Below are 14697 nucleotides of genomic sequence, written 5' to 3'. Positions count from 1 at the left end.
CAAGCACATGCTGGAAGTTGACTAGCTGGACAAGAAGCAGCAGCTATAGATGCCATCGTGGCAAGGAGTCAGTAGTGTCTTTAGTTCCCTTCCAGGAGTACACTTAGACTTACATACATACATACACACACACACACACACACACACACACACACACACACACACACACGTGTGTGTGTGTGTGTGTATGTATATATATTATATATATATATTATATATATATATATACACACATTCCAAAATACATAAATATAACCCGTTCAGTCCATATAGTGTTACTTGTATGAATGTTTGCAGGGATGACCATTTGGTACTGGATAACTAGCTGGTGTGCTCGTCTCTGAAGAAGACTATTTCTCCCTCTCAGCATCAGACACAGGGCCCAGAGGCCCCTGAGCCAGAACTGGTTTTGAAAGCCTCCTCAGGGACTAGCTTTCATAGTACCAGATGGTGACATGGGAGCTTCAAAGGAGGGAAGCAACCAATCGTCTCCACAGCTCTGCTGCCTATGAGCCACAACCATGGCCAGTGTGGCACCATGACCCTGAGGGTACAGTAGTGGCGCACATACCTTGGTGATAACCAACAGCTCTCTAACCGGACCTAAGACCCACTCAACAAGAGGGAAACCATGCCTGGCGCTGGTAACCTAGCCAACTACCCAGAACTAGTGAAGTCATGGATCTTGGAGGGGAACCTACAACTGGCACTTTAGTAAACCAGCATAATCCCTAACTACGTTCTAAATAGTTATCCTTACACCCACAGGTAAGGGTTCTGTTGTCCTCGCCTCTCAGCAAGGAGATTTCTCTGTCAACAAACCAGCTAACTTTCTTAGACAGCACAGGGATGGGCACCATCCACAGGGGTCTAGGCCCTCTTACCTCAATTACCAACTAAAAAATGCCTCACAGACATGCTCATAAGCCAGTCTGAAGAAGGCAATCTCCTAATTGAGACTCCTTCGGTTAACTCCAGGTTATGTGAAGTTGACAGCTGAACTAGAAGAGATGCAGACATGCACACAACACATGGCAACGAGCCATTCCATCTTTCCATAAAAATTAAATGAATCCATTCAGGAGTAAGTAATACAGCGTGGGTAGTACCTGGGCAGGAGAGTGCAGGGAAGAAACATGCTGTGTCTGCATCAAAGATGCCCTTACCTTCGTGTGCTGGATAAGCAACTAATAGAAGAGATTAATAACTGCCACAGATTGCTCTGACTCAAACTACAGTCCCCTTTTCCAACATCAGGGGGATTCTTGCATCTCCAAATTCTAGATGCTGATCCACAGTCTCTAAGTAAGTATAGCCATACATTATGTAATGATGTGTTAGCCAAGGAAAGGGTGCTTAGACAGTGGCCCAGCAGGTTATAATGGAGCCAAGGAATTCTTGTCACCTAGTGACAACAAAGCCTTTATAAGGCCTTAGTACAATGTATTCCTCATGTGTACGTGGTAATACTGATATAAATATACTTACTACACTGCCAGTCTATTACATACTACTATGTCCAGAATAGCACACTTGCTAATACATTGTATTATCAGCTGTGTATTCACTATATTTCTTATTGGAAAGCATACCCTACTTACAAGTTTAGTAAGACATTACATAGCTTATGCTGATAGCAGTTCATACATGTTTACCTTTTATGAGTACACCAAGAGGCCAGATTGAGTAATTGACTTCTACTGTCTAGATCTGTGGTGCTAACACAAGGAAAATAATCACTTAACATAGCCCGTCATCTGAGAGTGTGTCTCATCATTAAAGAGAGGTGATCATAATAAACTAAGCACCAGTGTGGGAAGTAGAGGCCCAGAAGAAACATAGACTGTGTATGCAACAGTATCTGGAAGGAAAAAAAACTGCCTGGCAAGTTACCAAAGCTGTTTGTAAGACAGAGGTGAAAGGCAAACCTCTAGGGACCAATACCATTTCATACTCAAATCACGTGCTCAAACCCTCAGATTCTGGGTTTATACTCACTGAACCAACTAGCATAATAATTTAACACAGGGACAATGGTGCTGGTCGGGGCCCTTGAACCAGTAGAAGAGACATTTTTCATCAGGGAGTTTTCCTCCAGCAATTGGTTGGGGCGGATGCAGAGAGAGATCCACATCCAAACACCAGGTAGAGCTCAGGGACACTATCAGAAGAGGAGGAGGAAGGATTCTAGGAGCAAGAGGGATGGAGGAATGCCAGAACACAGCCCATGGATATCAACTAAGCAGAGCTCATAGTGGCTCACAGAGACTGACGCAGCAGTCACGGACCCTGAATGGGTCTGCGCTAGGTTCTCTGCATACAAGCTGTGGTTGTTTGGCTTAGAGCTTTTGTAGGACTCCTAACAGTGGGAGTGGGGATATCTCTGACTCTTTCACCTGTTCACAGGACCCTTTTCCTCCTACTGGGTTGTTTCGCCCACCCTTGAGGGTTTGTGCCGAGTTGTATTGTATCTTGTTATGCCATGTTCAGTTGATATCACTGGGAGGCCTGCTCTCTTCTGAGGGGAGACAGAGAAGCAGTGGACCTGAGGTAGGGAAGGGGAGGTGAAGGGGACGGAGGGGAGGCTGTGGTTGGGATGTATTATATGAGAGAAAAATAAAGAAAAGGAAAAAGAGAGATTTTTTCATTATCCATCAGTAAATGAAGCTATCCATTGAAGCTCTAAGTCCCTATACATTTTGTGAGGGGAAGCCAGTATTCCTGCCTCTGACTGACACCCATATGATGTGCCTGCCCTTCATTTCAACTTTAAAACAAAAGGCCACAAGAAGCACTACCATGAGTGAAGCAATGAACCATGAGAGCCACTGTCCTCGGCAAAGCTACAAAGACATGGTACAGGTAGTCAGTGGTGTGAATACCTAAGGTGTCGTCAAGAGGGTTTCTGAAGAAGGGGGCCAACCGGCCAGAAGCATGCACATTATGCACACTAAAGGCCTGGGCATGCAGACCCTATGAGCTTTCTCAGTGGATGAAGGGAGACTTACCAGATGGTCCCTGTCACGATGGTGGCTGAACCAGTGGTTTTCCAATTTTACTATCATGAAAAAGCAACACATTCAGTAGAAATCATACTTCAAGTTTTTAATCCAGGTCTTTTTTGGAGGGAGTAGCACACAGTCTCATCCTCTCCTTTGCAGTTAGGCAGTCACAGAAAGCTGCAGCTCCATCAACCCTGCAATATAAGGGAGACAACCAATGCTCTGCAGTGTGCTGTGCTGCTTACACAGAATGGATATTTGAGCGATCAGATTAGCAGCTATGGTTGACTGGGACCTATGGTGAAACAAGGAACCTCTATATTCAAATTTTTTTCTTTACCTGGCATTTACATAGATTATCCTATTTAATCCATGTGTCCATGTGTGTCTATGTCCGTGTATGTGTGTGTGTGTGTGTGTGTGTGTGTGTGTGTGTGTGTGTGTGTGTAGGCACGCATGAGCCATGGCACACATGTGGGGGTCAGAAGACAACCTCAGCTGTCAGTCAGTCCTTGCTTTCCACCTTGTTTGAGGCAGGATCTCTTGTTATTCACCACGGCATATGCCAGGCTAGCAGGCCTGTGAGCTTCTGAGGCGTCTTAGCACAGAAGCCTTGGGGTTGCAGGTGTATGTTGTGTGTTGCAGTTTCATGTGGCTCTGGGGATCTGAACAAAGTCCTTGTACTTGCACAACAAGATCTGTCTCATCAGCCCTGACCTATGGTTTTTATATCTCCATTTCACACAGGAAAAGTTACATAAAAGTGAAAGGGAAACAGTCTTGACCATGAGTATATGAGAAAGAACAAACTTCATGAGAAAATAAATGAAAAGAGAACCAGAAGGGAAATAACTACATCCAGTTCAGTAAACCAGCTAGCATCTAATACACTTGAGGCAAAGGGAAAGAACAAACAATAACAATCAACCAGAAATCGATCAATCAAAAATCACAGAAATCAGCAGATCCTCCTCAGCAATAGCACTAAATGTAAATAGTCTTAATTCTAACTAAAAGATGCAGACTAGTGGGTAAACCACTTGCTACATAAGTCTGGAAACCTGAATTTGACCCCTGGAACCCAGGTAAAGGTGAAAGGAGAGAACTCCAGAGTTTTCCTCTGACCTCATGCATATGCACACATGCATGCACACACACAAACACACCACACACACACACACACACACACACACACACACATCATGCATATACACACAGTAAATTAAGAAAATGTATATTAGCTTATTGGATTAAAAAAAACAAGCCTCAAATATTTGTTATGCATAAGCAACACATCTCACTGGCAAAGACATACACAAACTGAGAGTCAAAGAATACAGGTAAGCCAAGCAAATGGAAGCTAAAACAAAACAGGAATAGCTATGCTTTATCCATGATAAAGTATACTTCAAACCAAAATTATCCAGAGGAGATAACAAAGGCTACTACTTATTACCATGGTTAAAAATCCACTAAAATAATCTAATTCTAAATATATACATTATATGCACCAATTACTGAAGCATTCAATTTCATGAAACAAACAGTATTGAAAATAAAGAAAAATATAGTCACAGATATCTTAGTAGTGGATGAGTTCAATACCATATACTTATCAGCAGATAAACCATCCAGTCAATAAATCAAAGAAATCTTCAGAGTTCAAATTCACCATACATTACATGGACTTGACAGAATATTCCACCAACATCTATGAATACATGGCCTTCTCAGCAACTAATGGAACTTCCTCTAAAATTTCTCTAAAGTTTAAGCCACAAAGCAAGTCTTAGCAAATACTATCTAAATAAATGAATAGTAAACTTCTTGTAATTATCACAGTGGAATAAAGATAGGAATTATAGAAACTACACAAATGCATGGAGATTGAAAAGTACACTCTGAATGATCAGTGATCATTAAAGAAATCTAGGAGCATTATTTAAAATTTCTAGAATCAAATAAAATAAAAGCACAACTGTCTTAGTTAGGGTTTCTAATGCTGTGACTAAACACCGTGACCAAAAAGCAAGGTGGAGAGGAAAGGATTATTTCTTTTCTTTTTTCCAGAGCCGAGGACCAAACCCAGGGCCTTGCACTTGCTAAGCAAGCGCTCTACCACTGAGCTAAATCCCCAACCCCAAGGAAAGGATTATTTGGCTTACACTTCCAGATCATAGTCCATCATTGGAGGAAGTCAGGACAGGAACTCAAGCAGGGCTGGAACCATGAGGCAGGAGCTGATGTGGAGGCCATGGAGGGGTGCTGCTTACTGGCTTGCTTCCCCTCACTTGCTCAGCCTGCTTTCTTACAGAACCCAGGACCACCAGCCCAGGGATGGCACCACCCACCATGGGCTGGGTCCTCCTGTGCTGACCACTAACTGAGAAGATGCCTTATAGCTGTATCTCATGGAGGCATTTCCTCAACTGAGGCTCCTTCCTCTCCAAAGACCCCATCTTGTGTCAAGTTGACATACAAAACCAGCCAGTACAACTGACTCCTTGCCAACTTGACACCCAAATACATCTCTATTAAGCCACAACCCTTCCTTATTCATCCAAGATCTCACATTAAAATCATAAATTTTAAAAGTCCTAGTCTTTACAAATTCAAACACATTAAAATTTCTATCTCTTTAAAATATCCATTTTCTCTTTTAAAAGTTCAAGTCATCTCTGAACTCCTTTGAAAATAAAAAATTAAATACCTTCTTCAAGAGGGAAGAACCAGGGCACCATCATAATCTGAACCAAGCAAAGCCAAACTCCAACAGTATAAAATACTCAATATCCAATTATCTGGGATTCACTCACGATTTTCTGGACTCCAAAGGGTTGGGTCACTTCTCCAGCTCTGCCCTCTGCGGTACACACAGCTTGTCTTCCAGGCTCTGGCTGGCTCCACTGCTGCTACTGTTGGTGGTCTTCCCATGGTACCAGCATCTCCAAAATGCTGGGCTCCCTTGTTGCAGCTGGGCTGCACTTTCACCAATAGCTTCTCATAGGCTCTCTTCATGGTGCCAAGCCTCAACTTCTTGGCATGACCCCTTCAATCCTGGGACTTCCACTGCTCCTGAGACCGCACCTCCACCAATGGCCTCTCCTGGCCTCTCACAACAGTGCCAAGTCTCAACATGACCCCTTCATGCCTTCAAAATCAGTACCACCTGGGTGGTGCTTACACATCACCAAGTCCTGCTGCCAGCACGAAGTACAAGCATGGCTACCTCTGCAACCCAGCTTCTCTATGCTCTCAGAAAATATGTCCCAGAAGGTTTCACGATGTTGTTCTCTTCTTAATCACCACGAATTTCTTAGCTCCAACTAACCAGTGTCAGCTGTCCCAGTAACGTAAAGGTCTCACTTCAGTAGTTCTGGTATCTTGTTAATCACAGCTGATTCTTTGGCCCCAGCTAACTAGAACCACGGAATCTTAATTCAAAATAATAGTCCTGACAGAATCTTTAAACTTCCCTCTGAAACTTCACAAGCCAGGCCTCCATTTTCTGCACTGGTCTCAACATGCTAATCTTCCAAGATCCCATGAACATCCCACAGAGCTCTTAACAGTCAATGACTCCTCTATTCCAAAGTTCCAAAGTCTTTCCATAATCCTCCCCAAAACATGGTCAGGTCTGTCATAGCAATACCCCAGTATGCAGGTAACATTTTCTGTCTTAGTTAGGGTTCCTATTGATGTGATGAAAAACCATAACCAAAATGCCAAGTTGGGGAAGAAAGGGTTTATTTGGCTTACGCTTCCAGATCATAGTCCATCACCGGAGGAATTCAGAACAAGAAATCAACCAAGACTTGAACATGGAGGCAGAAGTTGATGCAGAGGCCATGGAGAAGTGCTGCTTACTGGCTTGCTTCCGCCGGCTTGCTCAGCCTGCTTTCTTATAGAGCCTAGGACCACCAGCCCAGGGATAGCACCACCCACAAAGGGCTGGGCCCTCCTGCATTGATTACCAATTGAGAAAATGCCTTACAGCTGGATCTCATGGAGGCATTTCCTCAGCTGAGGCTCCTTCCTCTCTGATGACTCTAGTGTGTGTCAAGTTGACATACAAAACCAGCCAGTACACACAACTCAACAGAAACTGTGGGATACAGCAAAGGCAGTTGGTTCTCAGAGAAAAGGTTACAACTGTATGTATTAAAAACTCAGAAACTTCAAATTAATAACTTAATGATGATCTCAAAGTCTTCAAAAAGTGTAAATGATCTAAAGTGAAAATCAATAGACAGAAATAAGGATCCCATCACATATTAGTGAAATAAAGACTAAAAGAACAGAATAATCAATGAAGCAATCAGCTCTTTCAAAATGAAAAAAAAAAATCTTAGCCAAATTTATCATACAACAAAGAGAGAAGGCCTAAATTAATAAAATTGGAATTGAAAAGTGGACATTACAACAGATGTCAATGAAATCCATAGATACATTTAGAGAAACACTTTGAAACCTCTATTGTGGAAATCTGAAAAATCTAGAGGAAATAGAAGAATTCCAAGATATTCAGACATACTGACGCAACTGCTCCTGGGGAGTCTATTTCTATTCACCCAAGACAGAGAGCAATGACAGGCCATAGAAATGATTCTGCTCATGTCTATCTTAGCAAACCATTGGGTTTAATTGGAGTTATTTAAAGGTGAATGTAGGAGAAATTAGTTACATTAACACAGGCAACTAATATGCAGCTATACCACTGAAGAAGTCTCTCCTGCCAGACAACTGTTAACCACTTATATTCTTAGAGAGGAAAAGGCTTCCTATCCCTTGAGTGCCTACCTGTCTTGTAAAACTCTCCCTGTCCCATTCCACACAGAAATATCAGTGATCTCAATCATGGGAGGACTGTATACAAGTACTTGTAGCTTCTGTTTTTAGGATGGAAATGGCATTTCATCTTCAAAGGACGGAATTTCTTTCCTCCCTCCAATTTTTACATTCTTTCTTCTACCTTTTTACAATGTTCTCTGATCCTTAGATGGAACGTTATAGATGCACGATTATTTTCTTAGGGATAATTTCGGGGCTGGGATTCCACAGCAGTAGTCACTTATTTTTAGCACCATTACCAGTTATGTGTCACCACAGCAACTATCACCCATTGCATAAAGAAGCTTCCCTATTCAAGGCTGGTAGCAGTAATAATTTATGGGTTAAATATAAATGTTTAGAAGGCATTTTCATGGTCACATCATGTGCATTTAGACAAGCAATAGCCTCACCAGAGACACTAATCTCCCCAATCACAGGTGTTTTGGGTTTATTGTTATATTTTTATTGTGTTTATTTGTTTAAACACTGGCCTACAGTACCAACCATAGGTTCCTTCCTGTAGAGTGGCTCTTAAGTACAATTGGAAAATAACTGATTGTACCAATAGTAATTATGCTACTATTACATCAGGGGATGCCTTTCATGTTGATAGCATTAATACGGCATGTCCACAGCTTACTAGGATGGCTGGCAACAATTCTCCCTCAGCAACCTGCATGGCACCTCCAACACTACACAAGCTAGCCAGCAGTAATGGTGTGTGCAGCTCAGTGCCAAAGTGATGGCTCCATAATCCATCTCCTTCTATCAGGGAACGCCGTGTCTTCAGCAATACGGTCTTCTCATCTAACTCTGAGCAGTGGAGCGAGTCTGTACCGGGGTGGGGGCTTCCCTATCCAACAACTCAGCATCCATGTTAGGCAGCTTCACAATCATCAGTAACTTCAGTTCAGTCCATTTCACACCCGCCTCTGGCCTCAAAGGGCACCCCCATATAGACACATGGATATGTCAGACACACACATACACAAACAAAATAAATCTTTTTTAAAGGGAAATGGTTAGAGCGATTCTCATCCCATGAAAGCTCTTTCCTCCAGAGCTGTGGACACAATGGGAATCAACTGTACTTCTTCATCCCTTTGGTGAACCATGTTTGGGCATCCTCTTGCAAGCATTCCTGGGCTCTAGCTGTGAAGCACTCCAGGAACTCACTAGCACCACATTTGTCTTCATGTTCTTTCCCCCTAGGAACTCCAGCTCAACAGGAATCTTGCCATGTTTATTGTTGAGTGACCTGGACAGGCTCCCCTGTCTACTGTTTCCTTTCCTCTTTCCTCTCTTAATTGCTTTAGCACTTTATAACCCAATACACATGTTGGTCTAAATCAATCTGCCATAAAGATCATGACTTTACCAGTCCTGGGGCCCCTGATGAATTAACTTCCTTCTTCACGCTCAGGTGAACACAGTATTATCCAATCTAATATACTGGACATTAAACCTCAACCTCTCTCGGGTGCTCTCATCCTCATTCTACCTTATTTTCTCTCTCCTCATTGTTCTTTGAACAGGTTCTGGGTTTTCTGATCCCAGGAGGGGATATCTAGGGGAGATCTAATTGCACTCTCTGACTTACCTGCAGCTGTAAGAACGGACATGGTAGATCACATTCTTCTTTCCCCTGATCTCCCTGTCAGTTCAGAGACTAGTGCAGAAGCGATCACGCATACTCTTTTTTCCTGTTCTAATTTCCTGTCTATACAGGAGCATTCTCTCTGGGAAGCCAGCTCAGCCTTACTTGCGTGTCTCATCACCTTTAACAGTGCCAATGGTTCTTTTCACACTCCTTACAGTGCTCCTCCACATATGCTGCTTTCAGAGACTACAATACATTCTCTGCCCCATAAACCATTAGAGAAGTATCTCTAACTAATGAACATGGTGGACCCCATTCATCAGGAAGTATGCCATTCTACATAGAAAGCCATCCTGGAGATCTCACACATACAGACACAGACACAGACACACACACACACAGACACACACACACACACACACACACACACACACACACACACACACACGGACATTTCATCTTGAGATAGAGCAGAATCAGTAGCATATCTCATCACCCACGACAGGAGCAATGCCTCTGTTTCCACAGCATACTATTCCACACAAAAAGGAAAGAATGCTGGATTAGCCAGGGCTCTTGAAAGGGATAGAACTGATGAAAGAGGGAGAGATAGAGATATAAAGATAGAGATATAAAGAGATTTATTAGAGTGTCTTACAGAGTGTGATCTAACAGTCCAACAGAAAGGCCAAGAATCTGGTAATTGTTCAGTCCATGAGACTGGATGTCTCAGCAGTCCCAAACTGGTTGGCTTACAGGCTGTGGTCTAATAATCCAACAGAAAGGCCAAGAATCTGGTAACTGTTCAGTCCATCAGACTGGATGTCTCAGCAGGAACCTGGTACTGGAATCCCATGGAATTCCTAGAGAGCTGCGGGTCTTCGGTCTCCACTGGATCCTGAAGACGTAGGTCCTAACATCAGTGAAGGAATGGCTCAGCAGCAAGGTGATGAACTTACCAGTAAGAGTGAGGGCAAGCAGGCAAAAAGCAGAAGCTGCCTTCTTCAGTGTCGTGTGCTGTCACCAGAAGGCGTGGCCCAGATTTAAGGTGCCTCGTCCAACTTCTAATGATTCAGTTGTCCTCAGCTCCCTGGGTTTTAGTTGATTCCAGATGTAGACAAGTTGAAACCAAGATTAGCCATTACAGACCCTAAATCACATTGATATTGCCCCACAGATGCTCCACCCTCAAGTGACTTCACTTCAATGACCTATCTTACCACCTAGAGCAGGAGCAATGCAATTGCTCCTCCCAAACTCATCTTTAGGTCTGCTATGCCCTGTCTGGGTGTGACTTTTCCCGAAGAGTTTATTTCTATTTATTATCAGATAGAGATGGCCATGACAGAACAAAGAAATTACTTCATCTGTCTGCCCTGGCAAACCAGTGAGTTTAATTGGAATTACCTACAGAACCAAACACACTCTATAAAACCAGTATTATCTGGATACCAAAGCCAGATAAAGATATAACAAAAAGAGAAAATGAAAGACCAATTTCACTAATGAACATTGATGCAAATTTCTAAGTTTGTGCTCATCAAATTCACCAACATGCTCATAAATCATATATTACAACCAAGTGGCTTTCATTCTGAGTATGCAAGAATGGTTCAATATATGAAAATCAATAAATATGTCACTTTAAGTTGATTCAAAGATAGAAATCACATGACTGTTTTCACAGGTACTAAAAAGATCTTTGACAAAATTCAGCATCCCATTTATAATGACAAAGGCCCTAAAGAAACTAAGAATAGAAAGAAAATACCCTAATAGAAGGCTTTATATAAAAGACCTCTCTCTAGTCAACATAATACTAAAAGGAACAGGACTGAGAAAGCATTTACCCTAAAATTATGAGCATCACAATTGTATCCATTCTCTCCACTTACTTAATATAGTACTTGAAGAGCAATTAATTAAGAGAAAGAAATAAAAGGAACATAAATTGGGAAGGAAAGATTCAAATTTCTCCTCATTCTTTTATGATTATGATTCTATACTGTGCTGGTTAGTATTAACCACAATCTTGACACGTCCTAGAAGCACTTGGCTGAGAGTAAAATAGTCTTCCCCAGGGAGGGTATACCTATTAGAGATCTAATACCAAATGGTCATCTCTGAAGACATATACATACAAGCAACATTATACAGACTGATCAGGTTTGTATTTATGTATTTAGCAATATATATATGTAACAGGAATTAAATAAAAGGGGATCATGAATTTGAAGGAGATCAAGGGGGTATATGGCAGGATTTGGAAAGAGGAAAGGGAATGTTGAAATGATGTAATTAAATTTTAATATAAAAAACTTAAAAAATAAAAAGGGAGACTGAATGAGGATTTATCTGTATCAGGTGGCCTGTGGGCACGTCTTGGGAAGTGTCTTGATAGTTAATTGATGTATGAAGGTTCAGCCACTGTGGATCATGCTTTCCACGCCCCACCCCCTAATAAGGGCCTATTGGCATTTGATAGCTGCCCAGGAAGAGAGGCTTTTACTCCCACTAGTAGGGTCGCCCATGCTCCAGGGGATGCCCACCTTCATGCACATGTAGGCAACTCTATTGGACTTACTGGACTATCAAGAAAGGGGGGGCATGAAGTTGAGGAGGAAATATGTGAAAGGACCTGGAGGGCGTTGGAGGAGGTAAATGGGGTGGATACGGCCGTATTTCACTGTATGAGTAACTAGTCCAGCAGATGAAGGTATTCTAGAGACATGTGTGTCTCTCAATCTGATTATCAGACCACTAAAGCAATAAATGGACCTCCAACAAATGGAATTTCCCCAGGAAGCTCGTGCTGGCAGAAGGAATGGCGCCAGCTAGAGGAGGAACTTGTCTCCGGGAAAGAGATTTCCTGTTGTAACAACTTGTCAGAACACTGTACAGAATGAGACTGAAGCCCAGACAAGCGTGGATCAATGGTGGGCAGGCCCATACCTCACCTGGGACTGCTCAGGTGTACATACCCTTGGCCTCTAGTTAAATCTCACTTCAGGACTAGGAAGACAGACATAAGGGGTTTGTTGAATCTTTTGTCCGTCTTCCCAATGTGTCCACAGTGAGTAGCTCTCCTTTTTCTGTTTTCCACTAACAATTGGCTCTTTTGATTGTCTTATTGAGGACAGGTGGCTGAACCTGACATGGGACACAGGTTGTGACCCAAAGTTTGATAAAATATGCTTAAATTCTCAAGAACAAAGAAAAATTTATGTTTTAAAAAAGACTCTAGCTATCCCAAAAGATATAAAGCCTATGAATCATAACAGTACCCCACATAATGAGATATACCCAAGTGTAAAATAGCAGCACTTACAGTTCGAGAGTAACCAACAGCCGTCTAGTTGGATTTACGGCCCACTCAATAGGAGATAGTGCACACCAGGTATTGCAAACCTAGTCTATGGCCCATGGCTGCTGAGGTAAGGTAATGGAGCCTAGATGAGGACGCACTGAGCCACTGCCCTAGGTCACCATAATGTCTACAGCAATCTAAATACGGCTCCTTACACTTACAGATCACCCCTCCTCAATCTAAATATGATTCCTTACACTTACAAGAGGTCAAAACGCAGAAAACCACTGACTGTGAGGTGCACGGCCCTGGCTGATCCATCTACAACACAAGCCCTATACCTAACGGCTCAGGGAGTACTGAGGAAGAGGAAGCTGAAAGATCACAAGAGCCAGAGGACCAGGACATCTGCTCAGACATGTCTTCTATAGACGACAGGGAAGAGCGCCCATGAAATCTCAATAGAGCTGTCTAAACAATTCCTGGGATATAGCAACAACAATTACCCCCTAGAGCAGCGGTTCTCAACCCAGGGGTCGCATATTGGATATCCTGCATATCAGATACTTACATCATGATTCATAACAGTAGCAAAATTCTAGTTTTGAAGTAGCAACAAAGTAACTTTATGGTTGGGGGTCACCACGACCTACGGAACTGTTTTAAAGGGTCGAAGCATTAGGAAGGTTGAGAACCACTGCTGTAGATAAAGAGCTACTGCAATTAATGTTGCTCAGAGAGGGAGAATCAGTCTTCCCCAGGGACAAATCCCAAATACGTTATCCAACGCCAAAAGGCCAGCCCTAAACATGTGGGAGCAACACTAAATAAACTCAATAGGTTGTAGTTATAAATGTATGTGTTTCTAACAACAATAATTAAAAACAGAAGGGGCTATGAATTTTAGGAGTGGGGACATAAAAGGAATTGAGTTGGAAATTTTAATAGTAAATAAATAAGAGGCTCTAGGGCTGAGTTTCTCAGTATCTTAGGGTATTGGAGCTCCCTCTGATGGCCGCACAGAGAATAGATATTATGAATGGGGAGCCATGGGGAAGTGCGGCAGAAGCCTGGGACAAAGCAACTGTGTCCTTGCTAAGTGTTGAGAGGACATGGAGAGCAGTTGAGAGCTCTAAGACTCTTCAGAGTAAGCAAGACTGTGGTCCTTGGGGGCTCAGATAATGCCCATCCTCAAAAGACAAGAGCTGGTGAGCTGGGAGAATGCTCTCCCTGCAGCACCTCTGCAGCCTCTGATGCACCTTTCCCAGACTCTAACCAGCAGAGAGCAGAGCCTTGCATTCCTGGAGCTGTCTCCAGGCTGAGGTGCTTTGTATACCACACCACCAGACACGAGGCAGGTGTCCCAGGGCTGCCTTCCTGGCCAGAAAGACCTCATGTTAGAGACTAGATAAGGTCTGAGTCCTCAAGGCCTTATTCCAGGCAGTGTGGCCACTGTCCTGGAGCCAGATTACAGTCACGTTGGCCTGACTACTGCCAAACTCGGTCCTGACAAAGAGGAAGATTCCAGGGGCCACTGATATCTGACCTTGCCCCTGCTGTTCCATCCCTGTGGGGGTGGGGGTGGCCCTACATTTCCTTACCTGCTCCATCTCAGTGGCAACCATCTGTTGTTTTAGAAATTCTTGTCTTGAACCTACCCTCTTCCTCCTCTGGCTGATGTAGGCACAAGGCCCCTGCTCATGCTCTCCCCCACTGGGTATGGCTTCAGCACTTTTGCATCCAAACTGTTCTTAGTGTTGAAATCCTCCCATGATCCTCTCTCTCCCTGAAGCCAAAATGTAGCTTCTAGCAGCCAGTCGGGTCAATTCCACTAGGTCCCTGGAGTTGTGTTCCAAAGAAAAGCCCCTGCCTAGCACACAAAACTGTCTGCATCCAGGCTCCTCAGTTACCAGTCCTATCCCTGTTCTTCAGAGGCCAGCCAGAAGTGCCCAGGT

At 43.1% G+C, this 14697-nt stretch overlaps 1 protein-coding gene across 5 annotated transcripts in view; it reads right to left on the bottom strand.

Annotated features, from left to right (window-relative positions):
- Window positions 1-3084: 3084 nt before the first annotated feature.
- Septin10 (septin 10) overlaps window positions 3085-14697 on the bottom strand; it is an 84118-nt gene continuing 72505 nt past the window's right edge. For 4 of the 5 annotated variants that reach the window (XM_059281608.1, XM_059281607.1, XM_059281611.1 and 1 more), the window contains one exon: window positions 3085-3196. In XM_059281608.1, the coding sequence (XP_059137591.1) occupies window positions 3106-3196 (91 nt within the window). In that variant the 3' untranslated portion in view covers window positions 3085-3105. Of the gene's footprint in view, window positions 3197-10446; window positions 10526-14697 lie in introns of those variants that run through there. The other variant, XM_059281609.1, reaches the window with a different exon arrangement.

The sequence above is a fragment of the Peromyscus eremicus genome, chromosome 16_21, assembly GCF_949786415.1.
Source record: "Peromyscus eremicus chromosome 16_21, PerEre_H2_v1, whole genome shotgun sequence".
Lineage (NCBI taxonomy): Eukaryota > Metazoa > Chordata > Mammalia > Rodentia > Cricetidae > Peromyscus > Peromyscus eremicus.
The sequence above is the reverse complement of the archived record's forward strand: the minus strand, read 5'-3'. Positions and strand labels throughout refer to the sequence as shown.